This window comes from Coturnix japonica, chromosome 5, assembly GCF_054131305.1.
Source record: "Coturnix japonica strain WE chromosome 5, WE-NBRP24, whole genome shotgun sequence".
In the NCBI taxonomy this organism is placed as follows: Eukaryota; Metazoa; Chordata; class Aves; order Galliformes; family Phasianidae; genus Coturnix; species Coturnix japonica.
This window is the reverse complement of record NC_140667.1, coordinates 16,987,761-17,014,476: the sequence shown is the minus strand read 5'-3', so window position 1 is coordinate 17,014,476 and position 26,716 is coordinate 16,987,761. Positions and strand designations below refer to the sequence as shown.

Below are 26,716 nucleotides of genomic sequence, written 5' to 3'. Positions count from 1 at the left end.
CTTTCACGCACAGAACAATTACTGCCGTATTATTCTATTGCGTAAATGCAGAGAAAGAAACGCTCGCGAACCGCTGCACTGTTTCAGATTCGCCTCCTATTTCCTCCGACCTATTTCACATCACAAGAAGAGCATTATGGAACGAGCGACAACGGCAAAGTTACACCATTTCATTTGGCATTCATGAATTTCAGCCACCACAGCAACAGACGGGGGGTTCTGAGGCAACAATCCCTTCACAGTAGCCGGGCACTTGCCATTCATTCCCGATGACCCCCACGCTCTGCCAGCACAGGGTCAGCTGTGCAGTCCAACAGAGCTGGGCCGCTTGCACCCAGCACAGCCACAGCTCCCGTCGCTCATATGTCACCTACCAAATATAAACCAACTGCCCCTCATGGGGGTTGCCCTGCAAAAAAACCAGAACGGGACTCATTGACAAGTTTTCCAGGAGGCAGAAACCAACAGAGTTCCATTCAAGAAAACTGAATGTTTCGGGCATCTTTCCAGACTCTACTGAACAGCTCTCTCTTCAGTAAAAGAGAAGCTTCTTAAGTTCAATCGGCTCAAACCTAATGGTAATTTATTTGGAGCGAGGGAGAGATGGTTGAAGAAGAGACCAGAGATGGTAATCTGCAAGGCAGTAGGAGCCTGCCCCAAACTGGTAAATAATATCCCTCCAAACCCTAGTTCTCCTCTAGAACTTAGCAGTCGATAGAAAGCGAGAAGCAGCAGAGGTGAGAACAGCCAGCCTGCACGGCTTCGTCGCGTGAAGTTTGCCAGAAGCAGAGGAGATGGGCTTTGGAAAGAAACAGTGTAGCTGACAGCAACAAGGGTTAGATTTTAGCATTTAATCCGTCTGAAACGCGAGCGAGCCTCCTGTCCTGTCTCACGTATCGGTACGATTTAGCTTCCATGCAGCCTGCAGAACCGAGCTGAGGAGTCAATAGACGCTAACGAGCGTGCGTTTCCCTCTGTTTATGAGTGTGACAGCAGACAGCCCGCACACGCACCTACAGGAGCTGGAAAAGCGAGCAGCGCTCTCCGCTCGCAAAGTTTCTCCCCGCCGTCCCGGAGCCACCTACCTGCTCTCTGGAGATGCAAGGCAACGAGGGTCTCCTGAACATCTTGCTGCTGCCGTAGTAGCTGCCCGAAGCTTCCCCCAGGGACACGCAGCTCGACCTCCGCCGTGGTCTGATCGCGGGCACTTTGTCCTCCGCGCCGGGCAGCCGGGGCTGCGGGTGGTGCTGCCGGGGCTCCGCCCGGCCCCGCTCCGGGAAGATGCCGCGCTCGGCGCCGCAGAGAGCCAGCAGGCAACCGGCCACCCCCACCGAGCCCGCCAGCAGCGGCCGGAGGGCCGGGGGCAGCGGCTGGAGGCCGGTCAGCGACACCAGCCACGCCGCGCCGGAGAAGAGCAGGACGAGCAGGCTGCGGCGGAGCCCCGCGGAGCTCCGCAGCAGGGTGAGCGCCGCCACCGAGCCCAGCGCGGCCAGCAGCCTGCCCGCCTCCAGCCGCGGCTCGCCGGGGGCGAGGGGCTCCTCTCCGCGCCCCTGAGCGGGCGGCAGCCACCGCAGCGCCACCAAGTCCCCCGAGTAGCAGCAGACGGGCAGCGCCAGCAGCCACCAGCGCGTCGCGCCGCGCTCCCCGCGGGCCAGGCGGCAGGTGAGGAAGAAGAAGGCGCAGGCGATGCTGAAGAGCGGGCTGAGGCAGCGGGAGAGGCTCAGCAAGGCGTGCAACGCCCGGGGGCTCCTCCAGCCGCCGCCGTCCTGCGGGCCGGCGCTGCCCCGGCCGGGAAAGGCCAGCAGAGAGAGGGCGACGGCGGCCAGGGCGCCCAGACTGAGCAGCGCTCGGCGGGAGGAGGCGGCGGCGCCGGGGCAGAGCGGCGGGGACGGGAAGCTCTCCGGGGGGTCCCGCCGCGGCGGGGTCGCGCAGCCCCGCACGTAGCCGTTCCGGAGGCTCTCGGGCAGCGCCGGGGGGGGCGGCGGCCCCGAGCCGTCCGGCTGCGGTCGGTGCGGCGGCGGCTTGCCGGGGTCGCGGCGGGAGACGGAGGCGGCCGCTTCTCTCTCTTCCCGCATGGTGCTCGGGGGGTCTCGCTAACTCCGTCCCGCCGGCGCCTCCCGCATCGCCTCAGGAGAGGGGCAACGGGCCGAGCCGCGGCTTCTGCCCCGCGGGCGGCGGCGTCCGGAGCATGGTGGGGAGCGACGGGGGAAAAAAGAGAAAAAAAAAAAAAAAAAAGAAAGAGAAAAGGTAAAAGTCTCTCCGCTCGGCTCGCTCTGCCCACAACGGATCCGGCGGGAGGAGCTCGCTGTCGCCTCCCAGCGCTCACCGGAGGAGCGGCCGGCGGCGGGGGTGGGAGGGCGGCGGGGAACGGCCCCTGCCCGCCTCCCTCCACGCGCGGAAGCTTCTGCGGCGGCACGCGCCCCGCGAGCGGCTGCGCGCGAACTGCCACGCGGTAACGGCCGAGCGGGAAGCGGGGAGGGAGGAAAGGAGGGAGGGAAGGAAGGAGGGGGAGGCGGGGTCGGGGCGGTGGGAAGCTTCTCTCGCGTGCCCGCCCCGAGCCGCGGCCGTCTGCAGCGAGGTGACGGGCCGGCCGGGTAGCGGCTCACGGCGCGGGCGGTGCGGTCCGGAGGCGTCGGGGATGCGGCGCGGGACGGGGCGGGTGAACCGTGAGGAAAAGAGCAGCGCTATGAGCGTGTGGGTTTGTCTTCTCGCCTTTGTTTGTTTACTTTCAGACAGCGAAGGAAAGTTGCTCGTACGCGCTGCGAAGAGTAGCGCTGTCATACGAACCATTGTTTTTAACACGTGAACGAGCAGTGTGGATTAGAGTTAGTTTTTACTTCCGTCTCTTCCAGTGCAGAAAATGGTAGAGAGAACAGTGCTCTGAAAGAGAGAATGCGGGTTTTCTTTTGGGGTGACAGTCCTGCCTTTACTTTTATTCCCACGTTATTAGTATCAATTCATCCACAACCACGTGGGCACATGGATCAGTGTTTTCCTTGCTGAGATGTATCTTGCTTTAATCGCAGCTCCTTCATTTCTCTGTTCTATTGAATTTGGCTATAAACGCATTCCAGAAATAACTAGACATTGAGAACTTCATAGAAAGATCATATGCAAACCTATACAAGAAAGTGCCTAAAGAAGAGAATTGAGACAGGACATTATATGATCCCTTCCCACCCTGAATGCAGCTCTCTGTGACATTTACACTTTCTGAATCAGAAGTATTGCAGATATTATGCTGTGCCAAAAACATTGGTTTCTATGCCCCAGCCTAATTCTCCCCTTACAGTTCTCATCTCCTGTTTACCTTCTACTATTGGTTTTGGTTAGAGACAAAAGCAAGCCATCAAACTGAGTATTGTTGAATGTTGATCAGCTCAATGCTAAAAAAAAAACATTGAAAAATGTTTTCATAACATTAGCTTCATAGATCACAGAATATCTTTTAGTGTTAGCATCTCAAACTACTAAATAATTTTACAGGTGTAAGGTGGAATGATACAAAGACAATAACAGATATTCAAAAGATTATTTATAAGGAAAGACTCACCAATATGGATGTCTTCACTGGGAAATGCCAAGGCAACCTCCACCAGGGAGCAATCTCCAAGAGATGCTGCCTTAGTGGTGGTCAGCCCTTAAAAGAGGTCTAGAGGAGATGGAGTCAAGCTCCACCCCTTCCAGGAGCACAGCTAAATTACTCTCACCTGTGCTCCCACAGCTGACCCGACACTTGCCTCAGCTGATTAATCAGAGGTTCAGGCTGTGAGTACCAATTTCCCATACAGCAGGTAAGGATGGAGTTCTTTTCCATGCATATTTTATGGTTATTTACATTAAACAAAACCTGCACGTGGCCTCAGTGTTGTGAGGTTGTATGCAGATCTGCTCAGCTGAGTTTATTTTTTCCTACTCTCAGTAACTTTGTATCAGCAATGCACTTCACCACCTTACTGTTTGTTTGTTTTCAGATCACTTATCACTCAATAATTAGCTTTTAATTCAGTGGCGTGTTTATGCAAAACACCCTGAAGAAATGTGTTCGCAGCTCATTCTATGCAAGTGTAGTTCTTTAACAGCTTCTCTGCTGCTTAAGGGTACTGTATGGGAAATTAGTAATCACACATGCCCCCCTTTCCAAACCTCATTTAAGGGTTTAGCAGTGGAGGTGAGGGCCTTTCTTACTGGAGATCTCTGCCTACTTGAGGCCTTTTAAAAGTAAGCAGCTCTTTTCCTTCACGTTTGTGGCTCTGCTGCATTTGGACTTCTCATTTGCTTTAGTCAAAGGCTTTGTTACCCTGCTCTTATTGCAGTACTTTTTGTCTCATTAGAGCACTGCAACCTGTTTCTTTAGTTAATTTGTCAAGAACTTTGTCTAAACCTTGCTGCATTCTCTGGAATGCTTCTGAATGGTAATCATTCCCTTCTGCTTGTACTGCTCATTTTTTTGGCTAGACTTAGATGTATTAAGGTCTCTAAGCAAAATGTGCTTTGAAACTGGAAACAACAAAAACTTAAACCAGCTGTATTGCCTGAATAGCGTACCTTTCTAGCTGTAATCTGGCATCATTTGCTTATTAATTTTTGTGTACAGTTGATGAGGAAGTTGATGTCTTGTTCAAGGAACAAGTTTCTACCATCTGGCTACTGATGTAGAGTGTGGGTGAAAAGAAGGTGGGAAAAGAGGATCTCTTACTTTGGAGCTCTGAGTTAGTAAGTTGTTTAGGAAGTTCCACATGGTGGTTTTGTTTTTATTCATATATGTGGGTAAGCAGCTGCCTGTAGGTTGCAGTACTCAGAGGAGGTGAGCTGGTTAGGAAACCCATTTTAAATTGTGAGCAACCAAAGCACTTGGATGAATTCCTGCTGTAAATGTAGTCTTGGACAGCTTTGTGGAAATGCAGATGCTTCATTATTTATTTCTTTGAATATTGAAGTTTTGTTAAGAAATTATAAAGAAATATAACAACAAGTAAGGTGGTAGAAGCAGTAATTGGGGATACCTCAGTTTTATTACTAGTTCTTGTTTACTTTAGATGCTTAAATAAATGATATTATTACCTCCATAATAATTCAGCAAAATATACAAAATAAGTATTATACTTTTAGAAGACACATGTATGCCCATGCAATTGCTGTTCCCTTAGGCACATCTAAAGGCTTAACCAGACTTAAATGAATGCTTGGAGAAATGCCAGCGTTATGTATTACCATTCTAAGTTTATACTGAGCCAGGTACTGAAAATGCACTGCTTGGTAAACTAAAAATGCAAGCACTCAGCAAGCTGAAGCGCACAACTTGAAGGCTCAGAAATGCAACTGTGCTGCCTGGATGATCTCTAACTTACTTGTGTGTAACATGTCCTGTCTTTAAAAACAGGATATGATACCAGCTGTTAAGATACTCATGGTCTTGAATGCAAAAGGGCTAGAGAGTTTTTCAGTAGTTGATAGGCAGCCAATATAATGGAAATTAGTGATTGAAGGATACTCAGTTGTAGCTACTAAGTGAAGGGGAAAAATACAGGGGAAACAGTCTTCTTCTGGAATTATATTTATGATGTACAATGTGACTGTTCTTGTTGCAGAGAGGCGTTATATTTGTTAAGTCCAAGGGTGAGAAGAGATCCAATTGCATTCTGTGTGAAGCAAAGCGGTTTCAAAGGTAAGTCAAAACATTATGATCTTTATATGACAGCAAAGACCAAGTTACAATAAACGACAACTGTTTGTTTAATTTCTTAAAAAGAGACATGTGGGGGGAAAAAGCCAACTTTCTTGTAAGATGTCTTTTGTGGATATAGCAGTAGTCAGTTTAACAAGCATGGATACAGTGCTAGAAATACAGAGCTATGTGATATGGCATTGTGAGATGAGATTTCCTATTTCTGAAGATGGAAAGTAGCAGAGAGAACATTGGGGTGATGGCAGCTTCCAAGCTGTAGCTCAGTAGAGGCAAACTTGAAGACCAGTAATTGAACAGAAAAAATATCACATCAGTGTTGTAAGTCTTAATAGAAAGTAGGATAACACAAAGCTTTGTCTGGTGCCAATAATTTTTGTGGTGCCAATATTCTGGTTTTGTGCAGAGAATCAGCAGCATGCTGGCTTACTGTTACCATATCCAGATGCTCATACTACAGATTTTTAATTTAAGCAGTCTTCTGACTGAAGAAGTATAGACATTTCTTATATGGACCAACATGTGCATCTCCAGATAAGTGTGTATTTATGTGTATCCTTTCAGCTGAAATGTATTTTGATAATATCCAAATCCTACTTTTTAAAGGTGAAATTGTCAGTAGGTGGTGACTAAGTGATTTACAAGTAGAATCCTTTGTTGTTGTTGCAGTTATTGCTGTCACAATGTACACAATCTGTGTATTACTCCAAATAATGTTAGTAGTCCAATACTTCACATTAGCTTTATGAGAAAACTGAATGAGATTCGGTAAAATTTTAGAACATAATTCCTATGCAATATGCAGTATACAATTTGATTTTTTTTTTCTCCCTGAAGGGACCTTTTCCTAATAAAGATAACGGGCTATCGAATTCAACAAACAGATGTCAAAATTCTGCCTTTAAGACACCAGAGGATTGCATGAATTTATATTATACTGCTCTTTTACATGAGCTTATTTGGAGAATAGTTCAATTTTCTTAATAATAAGAATGCAGGGTTTTTTAATTATGAAACTTCTGCCAGGTTTCACTTCCTCAAAATTAATTAAGCACAATTTTTCATCCCATGGTATAATTAAAGATTTATAATGAAAAGATTACTTTCTTCCTATGTAAAATTCCTATAAAAATTAGAACTTAGACCAAATCATATTTTATCATAAAATCTGCACATTCAATGAAATAACATGAAACTTGAGAATACGTGCTAATATTTCTTTGGCATCTCATTCCCTAACTTGCTAATTGAAATTTCTGTCTGGAATTGAAATGTAGGCATTTCTTGGACTCTGCTCATTAATGCTGCTAAAGATAAAACCTAACTAGGCAGCTGGTTTGGTTTTTCAGAAATCTCTGTCGTAACACATGAGCATCATTTTTGATCTCAAAAAGATCAAAATTGGCTCACGTGTGATCATATATTGGATAGGAGATTGGGGGCTGGGGGTTAGGGAGCTGAATTAATCAGTTTGGCTCATTTCCATGTCTTTTGGACACCCACTTTACTGACCTTAGATCACCAAGACAGGTCCTTGTTAATTAATATTCATTTGAGTTTTGTTAAATTGCTGTAATTACATCATATTGTCAGCAGGCATAATATAAACCAATAAAGAGATTGTGTTGACTTACACCTCTTAAGGGTCTGGCCTGTGTTTCAGTTTCACTCAGTACATGTCTGAGTAGCATCTCAACTCTGAGGTCGTGTTTTGCCATTTAGTTAAGTGTATCAAGCCTTCATAGTCATTAATGTACTCAGAAGTTCATCATACTCAACACTTCTAACCTTGCAGCAGATACATAGTAAGAGTTTGGACTAAGGATACAATGTTGCAACATTCAGTATTTGTTTTGTTTGTAAATAAATAAAAATTTAACCTTTGCCTTGAAGAACGGTGTCTGTATAGTAGTAGTGCCCTGACAGAAAGCATTTAATAAGATGTACCAGATCTTACTTCTTGAATGCAGATGAAAGAGATGTTGACCAGAATATTAAGCATTCAGAACTTATCATAAACTGTTATATTTCATTAAACTTGTAAAATGTTTTGAGGTTATTTTGGTTTTAGTGTTCAAAATGATAGTCTAGTAAGACAGTCTATGCAGATGAATCTGCAGAACAAAATATGTAAATAAAAGGGTTTTTTTTCCTACAAAACAAAGAGAAAGTTAAGAGAATTCTGCAATAGTGACTGCATAACTATCTCTCATGGAAACTGAATTTGAGGGAAAGAGAAAAATAAGAAAAGGAAGATTATGCAATGAAGATCATTAGCTCATCTGTGTGGAAGTATTTTGTCTGTCTAGCTTCAAAAGGAATTCAGATGTGTAAAATAGCAAGCAGGAGTAAATTGTCTGGTTTTAAAATGATGGATTTGTGATTTCTGTCTGTTCCTGAGAAGGTAACTATGCCACTAGCATTTCTTAGGTTAGTTTTATTTTGATTAATGGTTAAGACCAAGTTGTTTATCAGTTATAACCTGAAACTTACACATTGTCCAGGAAGTGATGACATTCAGTATAAGTGCTCTTATTTTGAGCAACTTGTCTCAGTAATCTTGCTTTTATACTTTTTAAGCCTCCAGATTTAGCTCAGTTACCTTTCTTCTTTGTTTAATCCAATAGGGCTGTTTTAACATTCATACTCAATACTGTGTACACTTAGAATCATTCATCAGCCTGTTCTTAGTATCTTCAGTTCCTGCTCCTTTCAGCATTGACACTTGGTTGAATACAGTGTCCATTACTTACTTTGGGCTTGACAAAACTCAGAGTCCAAATTTGCCACATCAGAAACTGTAGGTGAAGACTTGAAATACTTCTGTAACTTAGGGCTTGCTGCTTTTTCCCTCCGTGTACAGTATAATGGTGCATCATGATTATTTTTGAACATTGTAAAATTGTGTTTAGCTTGTAAGGGTGAACATATGTAGGTAAAGCAGGCAGCAGTTTCACAACATTAACAGATAAATCCCTTGATTAAATTCAACAATATTATTGCTCAAAAATAGTGCTTACAGCCTTTAGGAGTGATGTTATGTTAAGAGGAAGAACAGCTGGATGTGAAAGTGTACTTAAATGTTTCCAAGCTGCTCATTTTTCTCCAGTGAAACTGTTTGAAAGTGAATAGAAGCCGCAAGGAAACACTGTAAATCCCTAAGAGGTTTACCCAAACAATGAAGACAAAAGTAGGCTCTTTCCTATTTCTAAAAACACATCTGGATTCACTAGGTAAAAAAAGGAAATAAAGATATGCTATGGAAATGCTAGAAACTTTGTATCTGTTATGAGTTTGTAATGTACATGTATTAACTTCCAGTTGATTAAACTTTGTGCTTATTTATAGCTAAAATGTATCTGGCATACTTGGGTACAAAGTAATGATGTAGGAGCAATCAGTCATGTACACCTGTTTGATCTTTCATGCAATGGAAGAATAATAATTGCCTTGCAAACACAAAGGCATCACATTTAGAATGGTTCTTTTGTTGCTCCGAGTTTTTTTTTTGTTTGAATTAACAACAACCTGATAGGAAAAGACATTGAAAGAGAGTGAATTGGACACAGCAATAGTTTTACCAGAATTGATCAATGAAACCCAGTAGTTTACATTATGATAGCTTTGCACTAATGTTCAATTAGTAGTAACTAGTTAGCTCTGATTGATGCTTAATATACCCAACTCAAACACTTAGGTTTATATCACTAACTGATTTCTTATTGCAGTATCATTTATGCCGTTCCATAATGATTCCTATGTTGATTGCTTATATAAAAGGAGTTCCAAGTTTACAAGATCAAAAGTCATGTAACATTAAAGACTGGATGTATGCTTTTAAAATTTGGTTTAGTTTATTTGCTTCAGTTACTTCCCCAGCCAGACCTCCTACATAAGTGGATCTTTACCAGATCTAATGTGCAACTAACATATTTCTGAATACGATGACTTCTAATTGGTGTAAAATACATTGATTTGGCATGTAACTTAAAATAACCAAGACAGTTCAGGTGTTGAGGTGAGGCCTGATTCTTCGTACTACTCAAAGTAGAAGATATTCAGAGGAGATAGGCAGAAATGATGCTTTAAGCAAGCTTGTGCTTCCAAGAGGTCTAGCTGGAGGCATTTTTATGAAAGATATGGAAATATATTAGTGTGGGACATATAATGAGTGTATAATCATTTATTTCTTTTATGTAAGGTAACAAGATTCCAGTTGCTGGACTAGTTCGCCTAATTAAATTCTGTATTTTTAAGTGAATGACTTATAAACTATTTTCATAAGTGGGCATGACTTATTTAAGGAGTCTTTGCAAGATATTTTCAAATTTAGGCCGTGTTATACTGTGTTTTACTGTTTACTTGGAAACTTAGTTTTATGACAAAGTGACCTGTGGAAACTTGACATAAGTGTAATGTCAACGTAGAATCAGGTACATTCTGTGTACTGGATCTACTTAGTCCTTGGACATAGTTCACAAATACAAATCTAAATTATTTAGACACGAGATGCAAACAATATGTTCCATGAGGAGCAAGCCTATTTTTTTCAGATGAGAAAACGTAATGTCTTTTTCCTGTTCTCCTTCCAATTCCCAATCAAGATTTCAGTGCCGGACAACTATGTGACATCTGGAGCAATTAGGGAAGCTTGTCAGACCTGCAGCATCATGCTACCTATTTCCCAGACAGACCTCTAATATAGGCATATTATCTCATCCTTAGGGAAGAGTTCTCCCTGCATTCTAAATTTTTACTGCTGAACTACTATGCCAGGCTACTTTTCTGAGGATTCCTGAGTTACTTGTGCTTCATAAAAGCCTTCAGCCTCGCTTCAGTTCCACGTTTGGAACTACCTCGTGTTCTTTCCAAGCTATTTTCATAAGATCTTTGACCATCTGTTGACCTTTATCAGATTACTTCCTAAAGATTTTTGCCAGAAGCTTGACACTCCAATTATTGAGAGTGATATGTTATCTAGAACAATCCTGCAAGCCTCAATTGACGCAGCAGGGACAGCTGTCTGTGTTCTCACCTACTCTTTATTTCTTAGGCAATTTTCTTGGCTTCTGCATTTCCAGAGAGAATAAAATAACTATAAAGAATGATTGTTAAGCATCTATTCCAAAGAGGCATCACATACTGCAAAAGGTATGAGCTGGAATATCTTACCTGTATCAAGATGAATTAGCAAGACTACTTCTCCTGGTTGTAGACTACAGGCTTGTGACAGGGTGTGAGCAGTATCATTACTGGAATGCTTTTCTAATAACACTTGCTTTAAGATCGTTGAAACAGGTGCTTGATTTCTTGGCTTGAAGTTGTCCTTTCGGTGCCTTGAGATTAGGGAGGCTATGCTGTCCTTCTGAGCAGTAAATGTTTCTTCTAGCAGTTTGCCTGTGTTCTTGAATGAGATGGATAATAGATTCAGTATTTTGAAGCATCCGTATCGCATGGAGGAACTCCTAGACTGTTCTCTAAAGACTTGTCTTCAAGAACATAGTTAACCACATTGGCTTTTCCTTTGGTTGGGAATATAACATGCCACACTTTTCATTCCAGAATATCCAGACCTGCTTTTCATCAGCTATTAAAAGTGATGTTTTAACCATATATGTGTTTTCCAATCTTGAGAATTGTTTGGAGGATAAACCAGGATAATTATGATAATTTTAATAGCTAAAGCTGGCTGGTTCAAGCAAGACTTATTTCAGAATCTGCATTCTTGCCAAAATCTGCTGGGCCTTTCTGTACAGTGCCTCAAGCCATTGCTTTTACATCAAGTTTTCTTAAGTATTAATGTAAGGCGGACTTGACATCAAGATTTCAACTGCTCTATTGAATTTTCTATTCAAACTCATTATTGAAGTTGCTTTTTTTTTTTTAAATGCTCAGAGACTGTTCAATTATTCCTTAGAGAAATACCCTGATTAATAGAACAAAAAGAGGCAAATTTATTTGTACAGATTTCATTTGCCAAGTGATACACAGAGAAGTCAGTTTCCCTTTCCTTGGCCTCATTGTCTGGAATTCTGCTTTGTTTCCTGGATGGAGCTGGGTTCTTCTGGCAGCTCAATCTATTTGACAGCTGTTTCAGCACTGCACAGATTCTTTGTTTTTGTCGATACTACAGTAATTGTATACTGAAGTGCTTGTTAATATTTTTGTCTCCTTCGTGAAGTAGTTTTCAAGTACAGTCTGGATGTTATGGTTGTTTCCTCTGTTTCTGAGTTTCCTCTGTTTCTGAACATTTTTTGAGTGGTCAGAAATGGTACTTAAGCTTTCATGTGCTTGTTGAATGTTCATCACAGGTCCCACACCACTTAAGCTATTGAGATCTTGGAAAGAGTTAGGGATTAAAAATAAGTATGGAAGAAGAATATACACAAAGCTAGATAGACATATTAAAAATTATGAACGTTTTGAAGAAAGGACTGTAAAATGAAGATATGCATGTGCTGCAGTGCTACTTAAAAATGACTATTCTGATCTGAGAAACATTCTATAAATGCACATTCACAAGGTTAGGTAGAAATGATAGGATACTGCATTCATTCCAGGCTAGTATCCAGAGAAAGTTGGTCAGTTTGTTAGCAATGCTCAAAAGTCACTTATAGGAAAGAGAAATCACTCCTGAATGATGAAGCACTGCTGTCATTTTTGCTTGTATGCTTCATTTGTGCATTGTTGTGCTCATAACAAAGTTAGTGTTCTGGTTGTTTATACATACACAAAAATTTTCTGATTATTATCTCTTTATTTTTTTCAAATTATTTTCTCTATTCCAAGTACATAATCATGTATTCATCTGAAGAATGGTTTCTGGTGATACAATGGTGTGGTAAACACATCTCAAATGTTTTGGTGCTATGGGATCTGTTGTGCACAAGAAGTACATAGTCATACATTTATATATACTTCATAAAGCAAGAAACAGCTGTGCGGATGTGTTGACTGCGTAGTGATATGCTAATAACTATTGCAGAGATTTTTAGGTACTCTGTGGTTTGTGGCAGGGTTGTAACAGGCCTGTCTGGAATTAATTTAGAGCCCTTCAGGCCTTTTACTGAATCCTTCCATAAACTGAGCTTAAAAGCCAAGGGCTGCACCCAACACTTGAGATTTAGAAAAAGCCTGACATCAATGGGATTTGTTCACAATTTAAATGTGTGTATGATGCACTGTCTGAGCTCAGTCATGTGTCAGGCCAATTGCAGACAATGGACTTTACACTACCAGAAGCTCTCTTAACGTTTGTCAGGACAGGCCTTGGTTTCTACTTGCAATGTTGTTAGTTCTGGAATATATGCAGTAAAGGTGGCAGTGCCAAGTAAAATTTGTACTGTGGAAACAGGGATGTGAGTGACAGCAAAGCTGTTAAAATCCATGTAGCAAAATTAGGAACTTGGCAAGTGCTTGGGGGAAAGGCTGATGACAGCAAGGTTGTCAGACTACAGCATAATCAAACATGTATTTTTTTTCCTGTGCAGCAATCCTGTATTGCAGTCTTTCCTAATCACAAACCGAATTGATGCTGTGAATAGTTTGGGTCACTTTTAGAAAAATGTGCTTCAGGAATACCAGAATTATTGCCTAAATAGTGATTAAATAGGTACAGTAAGTTCATTACTCACATAGTGCTTAAAATGCCCGTAAATAGAAGTGTCATACATTCTTAGTGTCATGCTAGGAGAGTGAAGTAGTTCCTAGGGTCTGCTCTTTTAAAATGAAACAAACCAAAAGCTTTCGTTTAATGGACTCTGGCAAATTTGTGTATGTGAACGTATTTCCATTTTTCGAGAAGGGTATTGAGGCAATACTAGATGGGGCAAAACCATTCTGCCAACCTTTTATTGTGTGATCCATGTATAAGTACTCACTGTAAAATATTTATGGAATATAAATACAAAACTAAGAACATAATATTTCATCTTGCCATTAATTGAATATGACAGCATTGTCTAGGATCCATTAATGGTCTTGTGGATTGCAAAGGCTTTCCCTTGGTGTCTCTTTACCACTGGGTGTGTGATTTCCAACCTTTGCTGACAATTAAGCTTAATTCTTTCACAGGTAGAAATTTTGAAAAATTTCAGCACTCGTATAACTAATAAAAATGCTTACGTTATAAAATGGCCACTCAGAAAGGAGTAATTTTTTAGCTACGTATCTTAAGCTCTCTATCTTAAGCAAGGTAATGCTATTACTGTATAGCATCAATGTTATTTTGTAGCCTAATTCAGCTCACTTTCTATTACATGTTCTTGGCTATGCTACCTGTCCTAGGAGCAGCCTACAACTTTACCTGGCTTGTGACCTTTCAAGTCACTTGATGGTATTACTGATCACTTCTTTCTGTTAGTTCCTTTAGAAGATAGTCTTGATGTTTTTTGGGTTTGCATGTGTATTCAAAAAGTTAAGCTTGCTGATAAGTGTGCCTGGGTGGTACCTGAATATGATGGGGTCTAATTTGAGCCCAACAGATGACATTCTTAGTGCTAATAATTCTATGGGATGGAAAACATTGAACTTAATTTTTCATTACCTCTCTCTCTATTTCCAGGAACTTTTTTTGGCCTGTCCAGACAATAAGCATATCATCAGCTTCCCTGAATGTTACTGTCATTATTTTTAACATCTTACTCAGCCTTCATATCTTCTAAGCAGCAGAGAACCTGAACCTTTTCCAAGGCTAAAGAGTACGGAGAATAAACCCCCAGTAGTCAAATTCCCAGTGCTTACTAGATATTAAACAATGGGGTTTTTTGTTTGTTTGTTTTTTATTTATTTGAGGAAGATTGGAATTCATTGATAACACTTTTTCTCCAGAAATTATGCATATGGTTAAGAATAAACTATACTACGTGTCATTAAATGCAAGCTAAAAAAAATTAACCTATTTGACCATTATAAAGGGACACCAATTCCAGCTTGCACAACAGTAACAGCACTGCTGTTTGCAAGTAGTAACTTACCCATCTGACAGGGGGCATCTTCACGGGAGCTGTCCTGCTTTTCCAAGGGGATGGAGATGCTGCTTTAATTCTCTCTTATGCTAGCACAACAGTTTTATTTCTTCTTTTGCAGTCTGCTGTGCCTAAGTAGCATGGAATATGTGGTCACTGAGAGTAATACCACTCACCACAATGAAGCCAATCTTTTACCAAAAAAACCCATAAATCTGTCAGATTATACTACACAAGAACACAACGATTTCATGTAGTTTAATGGGTGGTATTCCAAAAGTGAGCTTGGTGGAATGTCGTTTTCTCTAATGAGTCAGCAGAAGAGAAGGCATAATGCCCTTCCCTTTTAGTTCCTGTATGTTAATCTCATCAGAGCAAGCTTGCCATAGCTCAGGTGTCAGATGCTGTTTATAACTATGCTGGAATCATAACAGAAGAAAACAGTATCATTAATTTCTCTTGAGACTTCATAAACATTAAGGTACCTGTTTTATCACTGCTGCACTTAATTCAAGCATTGTATCGGCAGTTCTGTAAGGTAGCTTGGAAAGTCTTTTCTGTCTATGATTTTGCCTAGTTTTCCTTTGAATCTGTGACCAAATGCCAGCTGTGATTTGAGATGTGTTGATCACCTTGCCTTGTTTATCTGTTATTTAAACTGAAAACTCCTGTTCTTAACGGCCATTCCTTACATGAAGCTATTCCCATCATTTGATTCATCCTTTCCCTTTCTCCAGTACCTTCTCCAGTATGTCACATAATTTTAAGGTGGGAAGCAAGAACTGCACCCACTATTCAAGTCTGAATGGCTGTAGAAGCAGTGTGGATTTATACATTGGCATAATAATGCTTTACAGTTTGTTCTTTCCTAATAATTCCACACATTTGGTTTGACCACTACTGAGAATCTAACACACCTTCTCATAGAACAGTCAATTGTGTATTTCTCAGAAGTGATCCAGATTATCAGGCTGCTAATCATGAAACTAACAGTAGGGAAAATGCCTTCCCCCCCCCCCCCCCCCCCCCCCCAATAGATGTTTTATAAGTAGGGTATTTAAAATGTAAGTACAGGTTTAGTTTTACTTTGCATTCCTGTAGAATTTTATATTGTTTCTTCTTGTGGTACGTTGATTGTTGGATTTCATTCACTTTTTTCTTCAATTAAAATTGTACTTTTTGTTCCTCTTTTTCTACAAACTTAAGTATTCTAGAGAACTATACAAGTATATAATAACTGTTTTTACAGCTTTTATCAAAGAAACTGCTGGATGCCATTTCAAAAAAAAAAAAGTGTGAAAATACATAAAATTCTGTTTTGATGACTTTTTAATCTGAAAAAGAGTGTGTGATTTTTTTTCTTTGTCATTTTGTACTTAACTATTGTGTTTCACACATGTCAATGTTTGGTATTTTTGAAGACTGGTGCACTAAGATCTGAATAGAAATATATTGTGAAACTGTTAACGTAACCCCCTACCTGTAAAGGGCTCAGACTGAGCCTAAGAGATGGCATACATGAGTATTCAGAAGGAAGTGAATGACTTCCCTGCATTGTAAGCTTTTCCTTGTTTGTAGAGATTATTCCTGTCTCTAATGCCCATGTGCTGCTGCTTTGGGATTATGGTAGTAATGACACCGAAGCACTTGGAGAGCGATAAAACTCCATCCAGTGCTTTCCCTAGCTTATCTATAAAGGTGGGGAGAAGTGTGCAGCCCTTCGCACTGCTGCATTACGAGGGTGGATAGTGATAGGACAAGGAGGAATGGTTTTAAACTAAGATGGGAAATTTAGGTTAGATGTTAGGAGGAAGTCTTTCACAGAGTGTGGTCACGCATTGGAACAGGTTGCCCAAGGAGGCTGTGGATGCCCTATCCCTGGAGGCATTCAAGGCCAGGCTGGATGTGGCTCTGGGCTGCCTGGTCTGCTAGTTGGTGACCCTGCAAATGGCATTGGGGTTGAAACTGGATGATCATTATGGTCCTTTTCAACCCAAGCCATTCTGTGATTTTATGATTACCTGAAATCAGTTTGGCGTAGAAGAAATTTAATAGCTAGACCTCAAGTTATTTTGTTTTTTACTGTAGGGAGAGAAAAAAAGATTACTTGTCATTTAATGTACTTATGTAACAATTCATTTAACTTCAGGAAGTTCTTCATGTTCATATATTTCATCTAATTTTCTTGCATGAAGTTTTAAAGAAATCCCCCTCTCTTTGTGGCCAAAAATGTGGCTCCTAACATCACTTCCTCCACTTATCAGTATATGTGCAGAACAACAGTGTCTTGGCGCAGTTTAGCATTCCATGAAAGCTAATACACTTTTTCCAAACTAGAGGAAATATCTGTCTATTGTTCTAACTGTAGGTGGAGTAAATGGACTTGCAGGGAGTCACTTATTGCTGTAGGAAGTTATTACAGAATGGCCTCGTAGCAGGGACTACACCAATATTTACTGAGTGCTCTGACACTAGAAAGCTGCTCAGCTTCAAGCTCACTTAATAAAGCGTTTATATATCCTGTCGCAATGCGTGTCAAGCGCTGCTTGAAAGGAAGGTATTTCAGCTTGAGTTTGTATTAATCACAAAGCTGAAAAGTAGTAAGTCGGATAACAAAAATCAGTTTGTTTGGGTTTTGTTTTGCAGGCATTAATGTAGTCCTCTCCGGTGACAAAAGATGGACAAGAGGATGTTCTCCTGTGGTAAGGGAAACGTAATCAGCCCAGAGGGTGATAGAACATGGCTCCCATTGGAATGACTGTGATTCCAGCAGCCGAATGCTGGTTTAAAAATAAAACAGCATGATCTGATTCTCTCGTGTTCCAGTCATGTGCTCCTGCAGGCCTTTGTACTAAGTCACTGCACTTTTGGATTCGCTTTGCAGATAATAACTACGTACAAATGTTCGTAAGAGCTCTGGTGACCAGACAGTAACACAAATGACATTCATTTATGCTAACTACTTTCGCTTTCTACTTTTGAGAGTAAAAGGACGCGTTTGTAAATGTAATCCCATTTACTCAGCACAACAACTAACGGAGGGAAGTAAGAACAGCGGGCACAGGCCCGGCCCGGCTGCGCATGCGCCGATCCCCGGGGCGCGCCCGCTCGATGTTTCTGTCTGCGGCTGCCGCTGTCTGATCGCTCCAGGCCAGAGCGAGCGCTGCCGGAGCGCGGCCCCCTCGCTGCCCCTCAGCAAGCGTCGCCGCCGGCAGGAAGCATGGTGAGCAGCACGGCCGGGCCGCAGCGCCACGAGCACACAGCTACGGGCGGGGAGGGGAGGGGAGGAAGGAGAGTTAGAAGGGACGAGGGGGAAGAAAGGAAGGAGCGGGGCCGTGAGTAAGCACTTGGCGGCGCCGGGCCTGGCTCCACCGGCACCCCCGGGCCCACGGGTGGGGGTGTGAGGGAGGCGGCCGGGGCCTGGTCTTTCCTTTCCTATCACCGCGCTTATGGGTGTTGTTTCGTCTCTTCCAGTTCCGCAACCAGTACGATAACGATGTGACGGTGTGGAGCCCACAGGTAAGCCCCGTCCGCCCGCCCTTACTGTGCTTTCTGATGCTGCGTGTTTCTTCACGGGCACCCTCTCCTTTCTTACTTGGAAATCATCAAATCGTTATCCCGAAGGTCAGCAAATCCAGCCATCAGCCCAGCACCACAAACGTTCTTGACAATCACTTTGTGTCCAGGTGTGGAGCCCTCAGTACAAAAACGATATGGAGATTTTTGGAAAGGGTCCAGAGGAGGGCCACAAAGATGATCAGGGGGCTGGAGCACCTCCCCTGTGAGGACAGGCTGAGGGAGTTGGGTTTGTTCAGCCTGGAGATGAGAAGGTTGCAGGATGACCACATTGCAGCCTTTCAATACCTGAAGGGAACTTACTCCCAGGAGGGGAGTAAACTCTTCGAAAGGGCTGACAATAGCAGGACTAGGGGAAATGGTTTTAAGTTAAAAGAGGGAAGATTTAGGTTGGATGTTAGGGGAAAGTTCTTCACTAGGAGAGTGGTTAGGCCCTGGAACAGGCTGCCCAGGGAGGTTGTGGATGCCCCGTCCTTGGAGGTGTTCAAGACCAGGTTGGACGGGGCCCTGGGCAACCTGATCTAGTAAATGTGTATGTTTGGTGGCCCTGCCAGGCAGGGGGGTTGGAACTACATGATCCTTGAGGTCCCTTCCAACCCGGGTCATTCTGTGATTCTGTGTGAATCACATCCCTCGGTGCTATCACAGCTCCAGGGATGGTGACCCCACTGCTCCCCTGGGCAGCCCGTGCCAATCTGGTACCTTTAAGCTTTGGGTCTGCAGTAAACACAGCCTGTGGGTTATTCCCTTGCTGTGCTGGTGCCCGAAGAATCACAGAGCTTTGAAAATTCCTCAGTGGCTATGGGGAAGAACTTACATTTGGTGTTCATTGCCATTCTGGTCGCACACACAAGCTTCAGCAATGCTGTTATTTTTTTGTGACTTTTAGTTGCTATCATGAAGTCATCAGCAATGCTGAGTTGTATTTATTGTTCACAAATTGTCTTGAAAATCTGAATAGCTTGAAATTGTCTTGAAATATCTGAAATGATATCAAATGATACTGAAATGATGACTCATGGAAGACATGTCATGGCTGATTTGCTGCAATCTCTACTGCATGCATTCCCACAGGTGACTGGGTCACAGTGGCACTGGTATGATCCTATGAAAGCTCTGGGCATCAGTGTGGGAGCAAATACTCCACTGGGGAGGGCGTTTTCAAATACTGTTTTAAATAAGATGAGATTGAAGGTTAAAGGCTTGAAAGGACTCGATGGTTTTACAGCCTCGAAGCTTGTTCTCGGCAGTTGATAAATACATGATTCCTTGCTGCTTTCAGGCAGGAAATAGCTGTGTGTAGGGCACGGTAAGCATCCAGCAGACTTTGTGTTTCTCTGGGTAAATGAGATCAAAAACCCTTTACACATGAAACGTGTGTATGTATCTTGAAATTGATACGTAAACCAATATAAGATGGTTTCCTGTAGATTATCCCCAGAATGTTCCTGTTGTAATAACTGTAGCAATGTGTCGTGTTTTGAGTTCATTTCAGCTGGTAAGAGACAGCTGTGCTACTTTCAGTAATTCCAGCTTCGCAAAGTAACAGTAAATATACTGAGTGATTGAAATAGGTCGGTCAGTGAGAGATCAGAAAATGAGCTGCTTTACCCTCAGCTGTAGCACTGAAAGGATGTTGCCTTATTTTCCTGCAATGCTGCTGGCTTGCTTTTCAGAACTTGTATGGGCTTGCTTGTCTATAAGACCTCTACTCCTCTTTCAGACTTCACTGCAGTTGACTAATAACGTGTTCAGAAGTTATTGGGGGATGGATGATGAGACACAACAATTGCTTAAGACTCATTTCTTTGGGAAACTCGATTAAAAGTTACACATCCAACTTCAGCTGGAAGTTCCTTTGAGCAGCAATACAAATAACTTCAGTGAGTTGCTGAAGTCATTGCCACTGAGATGATGAGAGGGCTGGAGCACCTTTTCTGTGAGGAAAGGTTGAGGGAACTTGGTCTTGTTTAGCTTGGAGAGAAAAGGCTCCAGTGAGACCTCCTTGTGGCCTTGCAGCACTTGAAGGGAGCATATAAACAGGAGGGGGAACTGTTGTTTATGAGGGTGGATAGTGACAGGACAAGGAGGAATGGTTTTAAATTGAGACAGGATAGGTTTGGTTTAGATATTAGGAGGAAGTTTTTCACACAAAGGGCGGTCGCACATTGCAACAGGTTGCCCAAGGAAGATGTGGAATCCCTGGAAGCATTGAAGGTCAGGCTGGATGTGGCTCTGCACTGCCTGGTCTAGTGGTTACTGACCCTGCACTTAGCAGGAGGGGGGGGGGGGTTGAAACTGAATGATCATTGTGGTTCTTTTCAACCCTTTTTCAAACTTTTTCAAGGCTATTCTATGATTCTGTGGTTTGCAAATGATAATAGAGGAAGTCTATTGCTGTTAGGCAGGCAGTGTGCCTGTCAGGGTGAGGGAAATCAGAAGTCTGTAAATGAAAAGCTGTTGAAATTAATCACCTGTACTATTTTTCAGAATGACTACCTTTGATTTTATTCTGTAGGGGCGAATTCATCAAATAGAATATGCCATGGAAGCTGTGAAGCAAGGCTCAGCCACTGTGGGGCTGAAGTCAAAAACACATGCTGTTCTGGTTGCTCTAAAGGTAAGGTTAAAACTCTGTTCTGCAAACATCAGTGTTAGTGGAGAAGTTTTAGTCTGGCAAATTAGTTCAGCAAAGTCCTGAACTTTTATCTGTGTATAAAATAAATGCAGTATCAGTTTCCTTTTCCATTAGTGTCAGTAAAGAAATATAAGCATTTTCAGTACCCGTGCTAAGCAGATTTTCTCAAATTGGTGAAGGAAAGGAGTGAAAGATTTTCACTTTAAAAGATAGAGTTGTTGTGTTTTTTTGTTATAAAGCAGTATATGGGAAATCACAGCTTGAACCACTGATTAGTCAGCTGAGGCAAGTGTTGGGTCAGCTGCGGGAGCACAGGTGAGAGTAATCTAGCTGTACTCCTGGAAGGGGTGGCCTTTGACTCCACCTCCTCTGAGACCTCATTTAAGGGCTGACCACCACTGAGGAGCATCTCTTGGAGATCGCTCCCCAGTGGAAACTGCCTCAGCTATCTGGTCCAGGCATCAACATTGGTGAGTTTTCTTTACTGATAACCTTTGGCTATTTATCACCATCTTGGTCAATATCTTTATATTAGCCACCTTTAAATCATCCTCTGTTACCACCTTTACAAGCAGCAAAACTATTCACTTCCTTTTCCAAACCTTGGAAACCTTGGGCATCTGATCATTGTTCCTGACAGTCTCTCACTGAAGTGGAATTATTTTTTTTTCTTGTCTTCTGTTGCAAGTTTACAGATCGCTCTTTGTTTGTTTGTTGTCTATTGCTGATGTTTTGACTGTTTTGTGATTGTATTCAGTTCTTGCAATAAATGTTAGCAGATTGCTCCACAGTGCTTGGCAAAGTGGTCAGTCTGCCACATAGCTCTCTCCTTTTGTGTGTAGCGAGCGCAGTCTGAGCTGGCAGCTCATCAGAAGAAAATCCTGTATGTTGACAACCATATCGGTATCTCAATTGCTGGACTTACAGCTGATGCAAGACTCTTGTGGTGAGTATCTTAGCTGTTGACACACACGGTTCTGCAAGAAGTGAAAGTTCACATGTAGACTACTGCAAACAAAATTTTATGTTCATCTAAAGTTTGGCCTTGGTCTGTTGTGCTTTGCCAAAGACCTCAATATGAAATTTTGGAAGGAATTTAAGTTGCTGGCAGAAAACTCCTTTGTTTGGCCCCGAAATTCGCTCTTTGCTTTTGTTACTTGTGAGACCGTAACTGTCTGGTTTCCTTGGTGTGGTGGGGCATCCAAGCAGTCTGGACAAGTGCATTACCTATTTCCCTCTAGTAGCTGCTTCTGTTATGAAAAACATACACTGCTGAACATACCAGCTTCAGGCAGATTTCCCTTTTACCTGCAGACCACACATGGCTTGATCAAAGAAGGTAATATATACTAAAAAGAAGATGATTCCCTGGTTATGCAGGAAAACACAAAGATGGAATAGGAAGAATTTTTAAAGTAAAATTTAATAGGTAGAATTTTTGAAGTAAAATTTATTTGCTGTAAGATGACAAAGATACGTTACTGTTTAACTGTGGGTTTTTTCCCAGAGACTTAACATGTGGCCTGGTACACTTCCACCTTCCCTTGGTTGGTATGGGTGAAATGCTCTGAGACTCTTTCAAGCCTGTGGTCAGCCTCCTAAATAACAGTTATAAGTCACAATGAAATGAAATTGTGTAATGCACTCGGCTGCTTTTCTCAACAAGCGGAGCTGGAACAAGAATACACTTAACAGACAAATACCGAGGAAAACTCAGTGTGGCTTTTGTCTATACACTGATTTGATTTTTCTTCCTTTTCCTTCTAGCAATTTTATGCGTCAGGAGTGTCTGGATTCTAGATTTGTGTTTGATAGACCTCTTCCAGTATCTCGTTTGGTGTCACTAATTGGAAGCAGTATCCTTTAAAATATATATCTCATAATTTAAAAGTAATGCTAAACTGAAAAAGTTAATTAAAGAGGTGATTTTTCTTCATTCACATTGTGTGTTAATTCTTTCAGAGGACATCCCAGAACTCCGTACTGGTATAAAGGCAGTAAAATGCTATGCACCATTTCACTCACTGCTGGTTTTTTGTTACATAGCACCATGTTTTTGGAGGTGGAAATATGACTGCACTGCACAAAACATGATCATTTGCTGGACTGCAGCTGCTTGCTTACTTTTTTTTTTTGTGGTAATTAATGTTCTCTGTGCTTGGAGCACAGAGGAGGCCTTGTGTTCTGTTATCAGGTGCCTAGGTAAAGTTAAAGGGCTAAGAAATTAAATGAGGCTGCATTAACTGAACTGTTTGTATTACTTGGTTGAATGCACTGCTCAGTTCTTCTGGGAAAGCCAGCTCCTAAATGTTGTTTTGGTGAAAAAGAGCCAGCGCTGGTGTTCCAAATAAGTCCCGAGGACTATTTCTTTAAACACGGCCTTTGATAGCACAGAAAGCTTTGTAAAGGCTACGCAACAATTTTGGAGTGTTTGCGCATTGCTCAGGAAAATGTTTTCAGTGTGATTAACACGTGCCTTTGAGATTGCTTCTTTAGCTTACTTTAGAAACGCAGATACCAACGCAGCGCTATGGCAGAAGACCATATGGTGTAGGACTGCTCATTGCAGGTTATGATGTAAGTAAAAACTGTTCTTTACAAACACTGCGTTTGTTTTTATTTTTTTTTTTAACAATAGCTTTGCAAGAGCTGGGTAGGAATGGTGGTATAGTAAGCAATGTAGGATGCTTACATGCATGCATATAAACTATGTAATGTATCATGAGCAAAACTGTTTTAGAAAATATCGTGTGTTCCTACAGGAGTTTATGTGTTTGTTTTATGTCTTTTCTTCCTGTAGGATATGGGCCCTCACATCTTCCAGACTTGTCCCTCAGCAAACTATTTTGACTGTAAAGCCATGTCCATTGGTGCTCGTTCGCAGTCAGCACGAACTTACTTGGAAAGACACATGACTGAATTTACTGACTGTGAGTAGTGAACTTGGCTATCTAATGATCTTTATCAATTACACAGCTTATTTTCTGCCTCTGTTCCATTCTGCGTTTAGTAAGGCAAGAAAATGTTGAGGGCTGAGTTTGGCATAAGTGTAAATCTGCATGAAGAGGAAAACCATAGAGAAAATATTACAGATCTTCATGTCTAACATCAGCATGTTTATTAGATCTAATCAGAAGAGAAGCTGTGCTCAGAAAAGCAAAGTGGAAAGTAACAAACCTGTGTTCCATTTAAAGAATAGGAAGATTGTTTGTGTGTCACAGCAGGTACGGTATGACATGGTGAATATTTAGGTGGTGAATTTATATGAAACAACAATGTGAAAGGGAAAAATAGCTTGATTATTCCTGCACTGAAGACAATGTGCCCAAACCAGGTGCTTTAAACCTGGAATGTAGGGAAAAGCTGGTTCCTGATGATGTACTTTTTTAACAGCTGTGTCTTCAGTCTCACAAATACTGAAGGAGAATACATGAAAGTCAAGCTGTGCAAGTTAATTTTCTGGTTGCCAGCTGAGAATGGGAAAAAGGGAAAATGAATCTGGGGATGAGTGCTGTATTTCATATATACCTTTCTGGCTTCATTTTTAAGGTAATCTAAACGAGCTAGTTAAACATGGACTGCGTGCCCTGAGAGAGACTCTTCCTGCTGAACAGGATCTGACCACCAAGGTAAATGCTAGTTTTTCTTAATGAGAAATTTCACTGCCATTGTTCTCAGTAATGACCGCAGCAAAGCTGATGTAAAGTATGGCTGGCACTGAAACTTGGGAGCTAAAAACTTCCTAGATAGCAACAAATGAAATGAAGATGATAGTGATTTACATAGTGCTTCCTTTACTATCTGAGATTTATTTTTCTTTATGGGAGAGATACCTTATTTAGATAAGGGATTGTTTCCCTTTCTGCTTCATTATATTTTAAACTTGAATCAGTGTTTAAAGTGCATTGTGAACAACTGGAATCGTCAGCTTTGCATTGTAAGCACAGTCACTAATTGGGGTGGTAAGGGAATGTAATACACAAGCTGTTTGAGTATCCAGCATCTGATCATGAGTTGCAGAAACCCTAGACAGGAAATGAAGTGAGCAACTGTTGAGCAAGAAGCTTTTAAGCAGCTTTGTTATCATATTCTGGTGTTCTCTTTGTAGCTGGTCTTGCCCTTATCTATGTTTGATCTAAATTTTTCATTCTTAGCCTGCCTTGCTGTTTTCTAGAACTCTCACAATAACAACAATGCAAAGTCTGATGAAAATCAGTTTTGAAAAGTCAGGTATTTGTTACTAAAAAGAAGAAGGGGGGGAAAGGAAGGGGAGGAGGGAAAGGAAGCAAAAACCCTTGAATGGTTTTCCTGTTAAGATTTTTGAAACGTGCTACCTTTTGTAGGGAATAAATGTCCCTCCCTTTCCTTCTTGAGAACAATCTACAAAAGGGAGTTAGTCAGAATTGCCTTTCTTCCTTAAGCGGGCACAATAGCACAGGGACCCTCTTCTGCAGTGGGATGCTTTTGTCTGTTTGACAAGTAAAAGTGATTTTGCAGAGAAATGCTTCTCACTTCTGTCAAAACTTTGCTGAACAGAATGTTTCCATTGGGATTGTTGGCAAAGACATGGAGTTCACCATTTATGACGATGATGATGTAGCACCATTCCTAGAAGGCCTGGAGGAGAGACCACAGAGAAAGGTATGTGTTAAATAGAAGCGGGCTTTATTGGAAGACAGCACTGTACAATCACAGAATTGTAGGGGTTGGAAGGGACCTCTAGAGATCATCGAGTCCAATCCCGCTGCCAAAGCAGGCTCCCTACACCACGTCATACAGGTAGGCGTCCAGGCAGGTCTTGAATATCTCTAGAGAAGGAGACTCCACAACCCCCTGTGGGCAGCCTGTTCCAGTGCTCCGTCACCCTCACTGTAAAGAAGTTCTTCCACACATTCATGCGGAACTTCCTATGCTGTACTTTCATCCCATTACCCCTAGTCCTGTCCCCACATACTACTGAAGAGAGACCAGCCTCACCACTATGGCCCCCGCACCTCACGTATTTATAAACCTGGATCAAATCCCCTCTCAGCCTAACAGAACCATTTCCCTAAGTCTCTCCTCATAGGGGAGATGCTCCAGGCCCTTCACCATCTTAGTGGCCCTCCGCTGGATTCTTTCCAAGAGATCCTTGTCTTTTTTGTACTGGAGATGTATTGTTTTTGTTTGGCATTTAATTCTTCTAGTAAACTATCGTTTTTAGGGATGTGATTTTTAAAGCTAGAAGTTCCTACATGAAAATTGGATACACCACTGTCCCCTTAGCTGGAGACTGATGGACTTGTTGAAGTCAGTTTAGGCTGAATTAGTGGCAAGCCCTTCCTGCCACTGTCAGGCCCTTTTCCTCATCTGTGGTAGTGTTTTGCACTTTCTTTAACAGCATGTTATTGTGCACGTGGCAGAGTGCACCCTCAGGTCATCTAATTAACAGCGTTGTCCTTTGTGTTGACTGTGGATAATCCCATAACGCATCTTTTCCCTCTCTTTCAGCCTGCTTTGCCTGCTGACGAGCCTGCGGAGAAGGCAGAAGAGCCCATGGAGCACTAGTTGGTGGGTGGGTTCCTCTGTGCTGCCATCCGTGTTGCTGCACTGGGGCTTTTATCCACTGGTGGTAACTGTATCCTCACCTGTATGTCTCTTATACTGACACGTTCTGAGGATTGCTTTTAAAAACGAAATAAACCAACTCACCTATCCTTAAGGTCAGCAGCACTGTGTGGGTTTTTTTCTGTCAGTGAAGGGGTTGTCATTTTCTAACTAGCAGAAGATGCAGTTTCTGATGGACGCCTGCTGTGTTTAACATGTAAGGACAAGTGGGAGTTGATGACCTTTGGGAACCTGGGATCTGGG

At 42.2% G+C, this 26,716-nt stretch overlaps 3 protein-coding genes across 6 annotated transcripts in view; 2 read left to right on the top strand and 1 right to left on the bottom strand.

Moving 5' to 3' along the window:
* The window catches only part of PDE3B (phosphodiesterase 3B), a 72,804-nt gene extending 70,339 nt beyond the window's left edge, over nucleotides 1-2,465 (bottom strand). For 2 of the 4 annotated variants that reach the window (XM_085550156.1, XM_085550159.1), the window contains exon 1: nucleotides 1,086-1,224. Coding sequence is in view for 2 of the 4 variants with exons in the window: in XM_015864077.3 (XP_015719563.2) it covers nucleotides 1,086-2,075 (990 nt within the window). In the remaining 2 variants the exon portion in view is untranslated. Of the gene's footprint in view, nucleotides 1-1,085 lie in introns of all 4 variants that reach the window. The other 2 variants (XM_015864077.3, XM_085550153.1) reach the window with 2 other exon arrangements.
* On the top strand, nucleotides 2,189-17,364 carry LOC116653531 (uncharacterized). Its single transcript, XM_085549812.1, has 4 exons — nucleotides 2,189-2,247; nucleotides 2,320-2,694; nucleotides 5,592-5,668; nucleotides 14,250-17,364. The coding sequence occupies exons 1-4, from the start codon at nucleotides 2,189-2,191 to the stop codon at nucleotides 14,276-14,278; spliced, it is 540 nt and encodes a 179-aa protein (XP_085405938.1). The 3' UTR covers nucleotides 14,279-17,364.
* A 436-nt stretch (nucleotides 17,365-17,800) lies between these two features.
* PSMA1 (proteasome 20S subunit alpha 1) lies at nucleotides 17,801-26,567 on the top strand. The gene is made up of 10 exons (XM_015864087.3): nucleotides 17,801-17,875; nucleotides 18,127-18,171; nucleotides 20,747-20,848; nucleotides 21,709-21,812; nucleotides 22,634-22,722; nucleotides 23,373-23,443; nucleotides 23,667-23,796; nucleotides 24,416-24,495; nucleotides 25,403-25,507; nucleotides 26,357-26,567. Exons 1-10 carry the CDS (start codon nucleotides 17,873-17,875, stop codon nucleotides 26,411-26,413), a joined length of 786 nt encoding a protein of 261 aa, XP_015719573.1. The 5' UTR covers nucleotides 17,801-17,872; the 3' UTR covers nucleotides 26,414-26,567.
* The last annotated feature ends 149 nt before the right edge of the window (nucleotides 26,568-26,716 follow it).

Bases quoted from the DNA above. Each gene is read 5' to 3' on its own strand.
- LOC116653531 (XM_085549812.1), top strand. From the start codon at position 2,189: ATGGTGGGGAGCGACGGGGGAAAAAAGAGAAAAAAAAAAAAAAAAAAG. The intron at 2,695-5,591 runs GTGGGTTTGTCT...TTCTTGTTGCAG, and splicing joins AAGAGCAGCGCTATGAGCGT to AGAGGCGTTATATTTGTTAA. The intron at 5,669-14,249 runs GTAAGTCAAAAC...CTCTATTTCCAG, and splicing joins GAAGCAAAGCGGTTTCAAAG to GAACTTTTTTTGGCCTGTCC.
- PSMA1 (XM_015864087.3), top strand. The intron at 23,797-24,415 runs GTGAGTAGTGAA...TTCATTTTTAAG, and splicing joins CATGACTGAATTTACTGACT to GTAATCTAAACGAGCTAGTT. The intron at 25,508-26,356 runs GTATGTGTTAAA...CCTCTCTTTCAG, and splicing joins AGGAGAGACCACAGAGAAAG to CCTGCTTTGCCTGCTGACGA.